Genomic DNA, 13,184 nt, shown 5'->3' with positions numbered 1-13,184 from the left:
GGAATGCTTTGCTGATCAGCTGGAAGTCTATGAGCATACCGCAAAGGAACAGGTCCCTCATTGCGGTGGAGGTCCTTCGCATCCCTCTGTCATGCTGGTCCCTGCTGGATGACTACACAGTATACCCTATTTTCTCCCTAAGCTAGAAAAAGGATGCACCTTTTCTTGATTTACTGTATTTTATTTCTTTATGTGTATTATTTAATTAATTAACATGTAATAACTTGGCTATAACTGAAAATTTTCTGTGTGGCATTATTTATGATACTGTAGACTATGCTAATAAAGCTTTTAAATGTAATTCCTATAGCTTCAGACTTTGCTGGGGTCCCGATATAACAACCTGCAACTGGGGTAACATTCATCTTTGCTATATCAGTGAAGATTCTGGGAAATGAAGACATTTCGATTAATACTGCTTGGTTTGTACACTCACTTCTCAAGTTCATTGTGAAAATTTGCATATCCATATGACTTTTCAACCAATAGTAGATAAATGCATGAAGCAAAACATGCTGAAATATTTCACTTTTAATAAGGTGCACTGCAGTATTCTCACTGCCACCATTCCTCCCCACCACTGCTAGGGGGGAGTACTTGAATGGGGGTCAAGTGGCCTATCACACAATCTCTGTGCCTTCCTCTATCATTCTCCTCCCCTTCTGCAGGTAGAATGAAGAATGAACTCATGAGGTCAAGTGCATAACAAAGGCTCCATGTGCTTCCCCCCACTGCAAATCCTTGCAATGCCTTCTAATGCCTACAACTCTTCAAACTCCCAGCAGTCTGTAGCAGACATGAGTTACCATACTCCCTCGCCCCATAAAGTCTAAAATGAAGCTGCTAAATTGAAATTCATGAGCCAATTTAACACTGTGCAATTTGGTCTCAACAAATCCTAGAAGTTTCTAGCATGCTACAGAATCTGTGCTCATTTGTGTTCTGCATAGCTGCCTCCTGCATTGCTTGACCTTTAGGCCTCACTTCATAAAATACACATACACTGTCTACCCATAGGTGTAAGAGGCACTGCCACTTCATGCATCTGACATGGTCCTTTGGCCATGAAAGCTTATGCCAGAAAAAAGGGTTTGTCTTCAAGGGATCTGTTGCAATAGACTAACATTGCCACTTCCCTGGAATTTACAAACACAATGGAATACAACTTGAGATGAAGTTTTGCTGAGGTAAATTACTGATTGTATATTCACACCACATTTTTTATTAACAGGGAAATGAACTTCAGCAAGCAAACAGCGTCTACAAGATTAGGAATCACTAAACAGGGAAGAGCAGAAAAACCTTTCTAGAGGTGTACTATAACTTAAGGAACTTAAATTTGAACACTGAAAGATTACTGTGATAAGATCTATGGATAATCTTCTTGTAAAATGTACTTATGTGATCCATACATATATTTTTAAGGCAAATAACCCACACTAAAGTAATATTTAACATACAGAAATGAATAGTTGTAATACTCGTCCTACCATATCCACTCCATTTCTTTTTTCCAACAGTAGTCGGAACAGATTAGCTGTGATTTTGTTATCTTGGACACCTTGTCCTAAACCTCGATTGTCATCCTGCATAAGTCGACGATCCATGACAACTTCTAATTGGCCTAAAAACAAACATTGGCCTTATTTTGGCTTTACCAATGTGCATTAAATATCTGAATTATACTGCTACAAAATGACAGAATATGCACCATCTTTCATACATGTGAAGGACAGTAAATGTTAACATGTATGCAAAAGGTCATTTTACATGAACACAGAACTGACTATATTTTTAAGGTTTATGGTAAAAGATATGTACAGTGTAGAAGACTTATAGTTCCCCAACCCAAGATATTTATAAAGGTTCAGAGTCAAAATTACAGTCCAAGGTGCTCATGATTCTGGTTATATTACTTTCTCCCTGCTGTTTTAATAAGTACCTAAATATAACAACTTAGAGAACCTTGATTCGCTTTCGAGGATCCGACACCATGGAATTAGTGTGGTATGTTATCAGCATTATATGGTCTATTTTCAGCACAGCAATACTCCGAAACTTTCCACAGTTACTTACCACTTTTTAAACTTGCAACTCCAAGAGACTGAGCAGAATGAAGAGTCAACCGAATTTTGTTATCCTGCACATAAGCCATTGCAGTCATTGGATAAATATTTGCTTGAAGTGGCAATTTGTTCATTGTCTGTCTAGGCTGAATCTACATTAACAAATGTGACTTCAGTGAACTTCAATGAGAATTTTGATAAGACAAATAGAGAAACTGCTTTTGCTACAGGAAAACAAGGACAACTGGGAATACTATACTTCTTTATAAAGATGACAAAACCAAATGACTAACAGTAAAATTAGAAGACTACTGACTCAGTCATGTTTTCATTAACAGAAGACAAATGATGTCACACACTTGATTCTAACATGAGGCAAAACCTGAACTACTTTCTAGGTGTTGCCAAAATGACCGTTAAAAATAATTTATGCAGAATCAAGGGCTCTATGAAGAATAGCTTAACATGACTGAGCATGGCTTTAAGATTTATTTTATTAAAAATGAAGGACAAACCAAACCTTTTTTAAAGAATTGTCCTTAAATCCAAAAAACAGTAATACTGGTTGGTAACTCCCTTCCTGGGGGAATGGAAACACTTATGTGCTGACCCAACATGGGAATCCAGGAAGGGACATTATGAAACAAAATGTAAGAATTTGGGTCCAGATTTAGTCATACTGAGAGCAGACCCACTGCAATCAATGGGACTTAAGTTAGTCACAACTAGCTTAAGTCCCATTGACTTCAATAGGTCTACTCTAAGTCTGACAAAATCTCAATCCAGCCAAAGGCAAGGAGACAGGTATGGGAGAGAAAGTGGTGTCATCAGTGGGGGAGAGAGAGAGGGAGAGAGAGAGAAAGCATTAATGTAGGATGGAAGTGTATGGGATAAACAAAACAAACAAAAAGAGGGAATGCGGCGACAGGGTGGTGGGAAATGAGCAGTATTTAAATAGTTTCAATCTAGCCCAAGCAACCCAAGAAAGCAGAATGCATGAAGTTCAGTGCTATGCTTGTGCAATGCGTATTTCCTTTCCCCTCCTCCCCCTTGTAGCTCCCCGTACCATCTGAAAAGCAACTCCAGTGGTTATGAGAAACCTACAGACCATTATGAACTGCATCTCACAGGTCCACAATGGGATGGGGGTAACTGCCAAAATCAGGAGCCTTGCACCAGCCAATTGTGCAAGATTCCTCCACCTGATTTTGGGCAGTCTCCCATCCCCGCCCCACCCATCCCCGCTGCCCCCCAACTGCATAGTTCACAACATTCTGTAGTTGTCCCCCTTCTCAGACCAGGATTTTGGGGTGGGGTTCAGGTGCCTGCAGGGAGAAAGAGGGGAAAGGAAAAATCTGCTGCACAAGCTGTCTTCTGTTTTATTACAATAATGTTTTTTTCTTCTTATGTTATACACAGAATGAACTTACCCAAACATAAACTGACTCTAAAACTTAGAACATTACCCACTATGTTTAAATTAATACATGGCAATTACCTGGTACCCATTGAGATCAGTGTAAAATCTGTTATGGGTTGCTATGTCAGATGAAATTCTCATTGCAATCTCACGATTATATTCTCCTCTGATGTCCACAATATTGGATATCTCAAGAGACTGGCCTTCTAGACCTAAATAGAAAAGAGATTCCATGATTTCCCAATACTGGTTTGCCAAACCCATGACCCTAAGTGGCAATCAGTTTGTCAAGTGCCCATAAACCCCCTATTTCTGCAGTTCAACTGGATCACAAAAAGTGGAGATTTCTCACGTGCATGTTGTCCTGTTCCCCCACCCACCCACAAGTCCAAGCACTTAGTTCTGGAAGAGGAGTGAACCCAAAGAAAGAGGTTGGAAACCGACAAATTTTAACTAATTCCACTTTTGCTGCTCCCTCTGATTCTCAGAAGCAATGTAAATTAAAGTCTTCATTTGAGATGGAACAGTTAGTTTACAACAATTTCCTCATCTCACTTATCTCACCTATAGAAGTGCAGCATTTACTGCTACTAACAGTAAGCAAAGAGTTTGGCTTCTTCAGGATCTTACCAAAACTTTCCGAAGAAATGCTTTATTTTACATTCCCTTTCACTGCAACTGATCACAGATTTATGTCTCAAAAGAAATATTCTTTTGAAATATCAAAATATAGCTAACAAAATTTGGACTTATTGAAATAAAACGCCTTCAAAATGACCTCAACTGACGACCACCTTCAAGATGACCTCAAGGGAGGTTCACACGAGAGAAGGCGGCGCTTCAGGTACCTAGGCTGTTTATAGGGCTTTAAAGGTCAAAACCAGCACTTTATATTGTGCTGAGAAACAAAACCAGAAGCCAGTCAAAATATCATCACTTGAGTAATATGTTCACGGTAGTCAGGTTAAAAATCTGGCCACTAAGATCCACACCAGTTGACGTTCCCAAGCACTTTTCAAAGGCAGTCCCACATACAATGTACAACAGTAGTCTAGCCTGACTAAATTTGGCAGGTTAAAAAGATTGTTTTCCTAGATCTCCCACTGAAGTTAAAAAGTAGTTGCTAAGCTAAATCTTTATGAGGGAGAGTCAACTACATACATGCGTACTACAACAAAGGGACAGGTTTCAAACCCTAAAAAACGGAACACCATTGTACAACTATATTTGCTAACCTTACCAGGAACTTTGTAAAGTCGTACTGTGTGAGTCAAATGATGGAAAAAAGTAGTAACTTCAGAAAAAATCCTTCCATGTGTAACTCGTATGACAGGTGGATCAGTAGAAACGTAGGGCTGCAGAAAGACAAAAGCAAAAAGTACATTTGTACTTCCTATCTCCACATTTCATTGTCTTGCTTGAAGGGAGTGGGTACTATCATCACCTCCCTTCAGCTGACCTCAAATAAACTGGGGAGGAGGGGAAGCATGAAGCTAACACTAACCCTAACCCTCTTTCACAGCCTCTGCAGAATGCGTGAAACCGTTCTTAAACTGAAGTGTGAACATACTTTATAGGAGTATTCTATAGCATTCTCTTTCCCACAGTAGCCAACCACAGGCAAGACATGGCAATAGCCCCCTCCCACCACTGAACCCCACCAACTGGCATTCAGAGGCATGCTTGCTGATCCTGGAGGTGTTATATAGTCATCATAATTAGTAGCTACTAATAGCCTTTTGCTCCATGTATTTGTCTGATCCCCATTTAAAGCGATTTAAATTTGTGGCCATCACCACATCTTGAGGAAGTGAAGACTTCAAACAGCAATTTTTGATCATTACAAGGACTGGCCTCAGAGTTATTCGATGAAGTTTTTATAACTGATGGTAACAAGTTTTTTTTTTCTTCCGGCACAGCATTTTATAAAGTTCAGAACTAAAAACAAATGACATTCCAAGAACACCGAGAAGCTGGAAGACTGACACTATCACACAGGTTGTTTATTATATCCTGGCTCAGATAATAAGCTTACTTGCTATTCTGTGTATAAAGTAGATGTCTAAAGTCAGTTTCAGTAGAAGGTAAAAAGAATATTTTGATCTTTGTAGATTACTGTTTCCAGAATGTAGGATATCTGCAGACAGTTCTTTCTTCAGTTAAAACCCAAGGCATGTTTCACTGTCCACTCGAAAGGTTATGGGGTTGGATCCAGAAACAGAAGGGCTTCTTCCATTCATGGAAGGTAATGCAATCCAGCAAATTCACCCTTTCCCCTTGCAGCAACCCGTGCCACTTCTCAAACTGTTCCACAGGGTCTCCCAACCCCTCAGTAGTCACAGGAGGCTTCAGGTGTCACATATAATGCAGTTCCTGTTAGGCTTGAAGCCTACAGCTTTGTCAGGTTATGTTAAAGCAGCATAGTTAACTGTTTAGAGAATGAATGGAATGGATGAGTGTGAAACAGCTGAAAACAAACCATGAACGGTGGAAAACAGGAGAGAAGCTGGTAAACAAGGAAGAACCATTGCGAGGTCTACAGGCACAACATAACAAGACTGGCTCCGAGGCTTATCTGCACAATGTGATCCCCAGCTATACTGAACATTCAGAAACAGCATGGCACCCCCAAGGGCATGAAGAAGCAGCAGGAACAAAGAATTAAAACTATATGATCACAGCACTAAACTGCATGAGCAGTGTCTGGACAAGGGGTGAGGCAACCTGATAATGAACTGACGAGTGCAGATCAAGGCAGAAGAGACTGCAAGGATGCCAGTCAATGTAAGACCACAAGGTGCTGACATTTCTAGCAGCCATCCAGAAGGGTGCAGATACAAAAGGAAGATAATAGAAAAGAGGGCCTCAGAGGAGAAACCCTCGCAAAGCCTCCATCTGCATCCAACGGGGCAAGCTTGTACACGCATCACCTGCTTCTCCAAGTCCCATCCTTCAACACGTGTGCCTACCGCCTGGCCACCCTAAGAGGCATAGATGTAAATATGATTGCAATGCTTAGGTATTAGCTAGAGATTTAGGACGGCTTCTGCTTACATTTATTATACATGTATGATTCTTTCAATAAAAGTGACATACAAGGTGTTTTAACGATAAACGCTTGTCTTGGCACCTCATTCTCCCTAATAAGGTCCATACAATTGAGTAAAGTTTAAATCAGCTAAAAGTAGCACATAACATAGGGAGAAGGAGGAATCAGCAAAAATTGCATCCCCCTTGTCTGTCAGTGGTAGCATCCCAGGCGCAAAATTTCACTCACAAGAATGCTGGATCCAAGCCTATATTTTTACTGCTATAATATTAGTGATAATAAGATATAGGACATGACATATGATATAACATTCATAATCAGCTTCCAAAACTATCAGCAGGTATTTTCCTTGCAACTGTGGGACAGTCCATTTAATATTGCCTCTCAGCGACCCATCCTCTTCTCCTCCCCATCAGTCAGGGGTCACTTTTCTCACACAACTTTCTTCCACTGGGTCGAAAACAGCCCTTTCATGAGTAGAAGCAACATTCCACTAGCAGAAGGGCACCTTTGGATCTGAACCAATATATCTGCACTCTCTTTGATTCTTTGATATATGCCAAATGCAAGGCCATGTAATGTAATAATATTACCTTAGCTTCTCCATCTGGTAAGAAGAGGTAAGCTCCACTCTTATCTCTATTACTTGTAGTTCCGTACCAAACAAACTCCAACTTTACACGATGATTTTTATTATCTTCTTTTGTATTTACTTTCTATGGGAAAAACAATTAATAAAACTGATACTTTGCAGTTTGTTTTAGTATCAAAATATGTTCAAATAGTTGACATACATACCTCTACAAGTCCAGAATTACCAGAGAACCAGATTTTCATGTAAGAGTTTTCTAACATGATCTCATCCAAAGCATTCTGTATCTCTTTAACATTGAAGATTCGATATGACTTGTCTAACTTAGCTTTATCATTATGATAGAGATTATAATCAGCCATTACAGTTTCTGAACTCAGCCCTTCCAGAAGCTGGTAAACTCCAAAACCCAAGGGTGGCAGATGAGCCAAAAAAGAGATCTGTTGGGCAATGAAAATGAAATGTTATATTTGCAATATCAAAACAGAGATTCAAGTGTAAATACAATTATTTGGCCCTCAAAAGGGCGACTTATATTAAGATCCTAAACTCACAGTGCTAGAAAATATTTTCTAACCAAAACAACATCCACGTTAGAAATAGACAAGTGAAAATAATGCTGTTCAAGAGAGTTAATCTCACATCAGCAGCATTCTTTTCAATTTATTCAATCTATGGCTTTCCCACAAATATTAACTAAATAGGTACCTTCCAAATAAATTTCATTTTGCCACATACGCCACTAAATTGACCTCTCCTCATCATTTTTCTCTATTGTAATACAACGGTAGAAGATTTGATTAAGTCTGATCAACCCATGCAGAAAAAAGTAGTTAATCAAATCCAAAATATTTTGGCTGTTCAAACCAAGCTGGTTTAATGCTTCCGTGTACTCTATTACTCCCCTTCATGGATCACTGCCTTGTTGTGGCGAAGGGGCTTGCGTAACTCAGTGAAGCCATAAGCTATGCCGTGCAGGGCCACCCAAGACAGACAGGTCATGGCAGAGAGTTCTGACAAAATGTGGTCCACTGGAGAAGGAAATGGCAACCCACTCCAGTATTCTTGCCAAGAAAACCCCATGGAACGTATCACAAGGCTAAAAGATATGACGCCGGAAGATGAGCCCCTCAGGTCAGAAGGTGTCCAATATACTACTGGGGAAGAGCAGAGGGTATTTCCAAGTAGCACCAGAAAGAGTGAAGCGGCTGGGCCAAACCCGAAAGGACACTCAGCTGTGGATGTGTCTGGTGGTGAAAAGAAAATACGATGCTGTAAAGAACAATATTGTTTAGGAACCTGGAATGTCAGATCAATTAATCAAGGTAAGCTGGAGGTGGTCAAACATGAGATGGCAAGATTGAACATCGACATCTTGGGAATCAATGAACTAAAATGGACAGGCATGGGCGAATTTAATTCAGGTGACCATCATATCTACTCTTGTGGGCAAGAATCCCTTAGAAGAAATGGAGTAGCACGCATAGTCAACAAAAGGGTGGGAAAAGCAGTACTGGGGTACAATCTCAAAAATGATAGAATGACCTCAGTATGAATCCAAGGCAAACCATTCAACATCACAGTAATTCAAGTCTACGCCCCAACCACTGATGCCGAAGAAGCTGAGGTTGATCGGTTCTATGAAGACCTACAAAACCTTCTAGAACTAACACCAAACAAAGATGTCCTCTTCATCATAGGGGATTGGAATGCTAAAGTAGGAAGTCAAGAAATCACCGGGATAACAGGCAGGCATGGCCTTGGTGTACAAAATGAAGCAGGACAAAAGCTAATAGAGTTTTGCCAAGAGAACACACTGATCATAGCAAACACTCTTTTCCAACAGCACAAGAGACGACTCTACACATGGACATCACCAGATGGTCAATATCGAAATCAGATTGATTATGTCCTTTGCAGCCAAAGATGAAGAAGCTCTATACAGTCAGTCAAAACAAGACCTGGAGCTGACTGTGGCTCAGATCATGAGCTTCTTGTTGCAAAATTGCGGCTGAAATTGAAGAACGTAGGGAAAACCACTAAACCATTCAGGTATGACCTAAATCATATCCCTTATGAATATACAGTGGAGGTGAGGAATAGATTTAAGGGATTAGACCTGATAGACAGAGTGCCTGAGGAACTATGGACGGAGGTCCGTAACACTGTTCAGGAGGCAGCAACGAAATCCATCCCAAAGAAAAAGAAATGCAAGAAAGCAAAGTGGCTGTCTGATGAGGCTTTACAAGTAGCTGAGGAAAGAAGGGAAGCGAAAAGCAAGGGAGAAAGGGGAAGATATATCCAACTCAATGCAGAGTTCCAGAGAATAGCAAGGAGAGACAAGAAGGCCTTCTTAAATTAACAATGCAAAGAAATCGAGGAAAACAACAGAATGGGAAAGACTAGAGATCTCTTCAAGAAAATCAGAGAACTCAAGGGAACGTTTTGTGCAAAAACGGGCATGATAAAGGACAAAGAAGGCAGGGACCTAACAGATGCAGATGAGATTAAGAAGAGGTGGAAAGAATACACAGAAGAACTATAAAGGAAAGATCTTAATGTCCCTGATAGCCATGATAGTGCGGACACTGAACTTGAGCCGGACATCCTCGAGAGTGAAGTCAAGTAGGCCTCAGGAAGCATTACTAACAACAAAGCTAGTAGAGATGACAGTATTCCAGCTGAGCTATTTAAAATCCTAAAAGATGATGCTGTTAAAGTTCTGCATTCAATATGCCAACAAATTTGGAACACTCAACAATGGCCGCAAGACTGGAAAAGGTCAGTTTACATTCCAATCCCAAAGAAGGGCAACGCCAAAGAGTGTTCAAACTACCGCACAGTTGCGCTCATTTCGCATGCCAGCAAGGTGATGCTCAAAATCCTACAAGCTAGGCTTCAGCAGTATGTGAACCGAGAACTACGGGAAGTACAAGCTGGGTTTCGAAGAGGCAGAGGAACTAGAGATCAAATCGCCAACATTCGCTGGATCATGGAGAAAGCAAGAGAATTCCAGAAAAACGTCTATTTCTGCTTCATTGACTATGCTAAAGCCTTTGATTGTGTGGATCACAACAAAATGTGGCAAATTCTTAAAGTGATGGGAGTACCAGACCACCTTACCTGTCTCCTAAGAAACCTGTACAAGGGTCAAGAAGCAACAGTAAGAACCACACATGGAACAACCAAGTGGTTCAAAATTGGGAAAGGAGTACGACAAGGCTGCATATTGTCACCCTGCTTATTTAACTTATATGCAGAGTACATCATGAGAAATGCCGGGTTGGATGAATCACAGGTTGGAATTAAGATTGCTGGGAGAATTATCAATAACCTCCGATATGCAGACGATACCAGCCTAATGGCAGAAAGTGAAGAGGATCTAAAGAGCCTCTTGTTGAGGGTGAAAGAGGAGAGTGCAAAAGCTGGTTTGAAACTCAACATTAAAAAAACTAAGATCATGGCATCTGGCCCTATCACTTCCTGGCATATAGAAGGGGAAGAAATGGAAGCAGTGACAGATTTACTTTCTTGGGCTCCAAGATCACCGCAGATGGTGACTGTAGCCATGAAATTAAAAGATGCTTGCTCCTTGGGAGGAAAGCTATGGCAAACCTAGACAGCATAGTAAGAAGCAGAGACATCACCTTGCCGACAAAGGTCCGTCTAATCAAAGCTATGGTTTTCCCAGTAGTAATGTATGGCTGTGAGAGCTGGACTATAAGGAAGGCTGAGCGCCGAAGAATTGATGCTTTCGAACTGTGGTGCTGGAGAAGACTCTTACGAGTCCCCTGGACTGCAAGGAGGTCAAATCAGTCCATCCTAAAGGAAAACAACCCTGAGTGTTCATTGGAAGGCCAGATACTGAAGTTGAAGCTCAAATATTTTGGCCACCTAATGCGAAGAGAAAACTCTCTGGAAAAGACCCTGATGCTGGGAAAGACTGAAGGCAAAAGGAGAAGGGGACGGCAGAGGATGAGATAGCTAGATAGCATCACCGATGCAATGAATATGAACTTGAGCACGCTCCGGGAGAGAGCGCAGGACAGGAAGGCCTGGCGTGCTATGGTCCATGGGGTCACGAAGAGTTGGACACGACTGAACGACTGAACAACAACAACGTACTCTATTACTAGGCTGCTTAAAGCATACTAAACTTACTGCGATCATTTTCTTTAAGACAGCTTCTCATGGCAGGTGCAAAATGTATACCACCAGCATGTGTGAACACCCCAGTGTCATCAGCTGTGTTCATTTTGCCTAATTGTTTATGCAACTGGAAATTAGGGCTGTTTGTTCATACTTCAAGCAAAGGCCAGAAAGGGAAATCAATCAGACAATTAGTTTCACGTGCTCAAACAACGTAACTGCATCTTTGTTGGAACACTGCTAACTTTTAACAGTCGCTGAAATAATATTTTTATTCTGCAATACTTTTATTCTATATTGAGGAAAACATTTTCAAAATGCTATGAGGGTTTCATCAGGAATAGACAAAATGTTGAAAGTAGCTCCACAGAATTTTATGGAACTGGGGAGGGAAGAGAATTTGAAAGGAAATGTAGACTGGATTGTTTACTTTCCCAAAGTGAAATAACTTGCATATTTCTATATACATTTCTATATGTTCAAAGACTCCTCAGTTCCAAAATGATGTATTCTGCTCTAACCTCCCCACTACCCCTGCAAAAAGACCCTAATCCAAATGTAAACAAAATATTTGAAATGAAATTTTGTTTCAGAATTTTTGTCCTTTTGGAACTATAACATAGATTAAAATAATAACAAAGTAACTATGGCTAGAATCCTATGCCCACTTACCTGGGAGTAAGCCCCTTTGAATGCAAGGGAGTTTACTTGAAAGTGGACATGCATAGGATTTCATTATAAGAGTTCCATGCACTTTTGAAGTCTCATATGGAGAAGTGAAGTACAGATATATCCCATTTTTGTTTCTATCCCAATATCAAATTTATAATTGGAACGTTTAATACACTCTAGAAGACAGGGGCTGCGTTCGCACAACACAATCAGCAAGAATTCTAAAGAACTCCGACTTATCGTGAATAAGCCAGCATGCTGGTGTTCAATACTTGATTGCTCCCGCTTGGCTCCTCCTGCAAGTGGGAACGGCTAAATAAGCTGTGGACCTTCCATCCATAGTTTGTGCATTCTGATGTGTGCACTGGGAACACTGGCTTGTCTGTCCCCAGATAAGCCAGAGTTCCTGGTACACACATCACGATATGAATGGATTACAGTTTGTTGGGCTGCTCCTGCTTGCAGGAAGAACCAGGTAGAAATGATCTAGCAGCGTACATCAGCATGGTGCCTTATTATGATATGCAAACGAGACCATTCTCTAGCAGCACTAGTAAATTGATGGCTGAATAATAATTTTCTTTATTTTCCGATTTATCTAATATGTTTCTACTATTTTCCAGGTAAGAAATATTAACATGCTTGTTCAATAAATGCTCACAGATATATTACAAATAGCTTGCCTGGTATGCATCATATGATATTTTAGCAGTTCCATCCCAGACTGCACTAAGCTGGACCACAACAGGTCTTCCAGAAGGAGACAGTACTTTAACTCTTGGTGTATTCACATAGACTGAAACCACTGATGAACGGTCTTGTTCTGTAGGATTATAAATCAAAAGGTACCTGCAAGAAACGTTGCCAGATCTTTACAAAAACAAAGAAATTTGATCAAGGATTTCTGTTTCACCTTAAATAAATTACATGGGTAGAAAACCATCTAATGTATATACCAAGAAAATATTTAAAACATCTATAGAAGCATGTGCTATGTGGCATTCTTCAAGAAACATGGATTTTCTTATATACTTGGGAAACATGTGTACTGTAAAGAATTTCATGACCATGTTTATTCCAAGATAAGTATATCTATTCAAGCGACCACGTAGTATCATTGGGTTGGATACAGATGAGCTTCCTCCATCCGAGGAAGCTTCTTCAAATCCAACCCATGGTTTTTGAATTATCTATAGCTAACAGCGAGAATTGCCCTAGCAAACAAAAACCAACAAT

The 13,184-nt window shown here is 40.4% G+C and overlaps 1 protein-coding gene across 2 annotated transcripts in view; it reads right to left on the bottom strand.

The window, feature by feature from the left end:
• Window positions 1-13,184, bottom strand: part of MAN2A1 (mannosidase alpha class 2A member 1) — a 72,836-nt gene that overhangs the window by 12,017 nt on the left and 47,635 nt on the right. For both annotated transcript variants that reach the window (XM_084833854.1, XM_084833855.1), the window contains exons 13-19: window positions 12,632-12,797; window positions 7,334-7,567; window positions 7,129-7,251; window positions 4,727-4,841; window positions 3,565-3,698; window positions 2,077-2,218; window positions 1,491-1,624 (exon numbers count right to left, since the gene is read on the bottom strand). In XM_084833854.1, the coding sequence (XP_084689980.1) occupies window positions 1,491-1,624; window positions 2,077-2,218; window positions 3,565-3,698; window positions 4,727-4,841; window positions 7,129-7,251; window positions 7,334-7,567; window positions 12,632-12,797 (1,048 nt within the window). The remainder of the gene's footprint in view (window positions 1-1,490; window positions 1,625-2,076; window positions 2,219-3,564; window positions 3,699-4,726; window positions 4,842-7,128; window positions 7,252-7,333; window positions 7,568-12,631; window positions 12,798-13,184) is intronic.

The sequence above is a fragment of the Heloderma suspectum genome, chromosome 2 (assembly GCF_057233095.1).
Source record: "Heloderma suspectum isolate Gila_16-S chromosome 2, 16-S_ref, whole genome shotgun sequence".
NCBI classification, from domain to species: Eukaryota; Metazoa; Chordata; class Lepidosauria; order Squamata; family Helodermatidae; genus Heloderma; species Heloderma suspectum.
The sequence above is the reverse complement of the archived record's forward strand: the minus strand, read 5'-3'. Positions and strand labels throughout refer to the sequence as shown.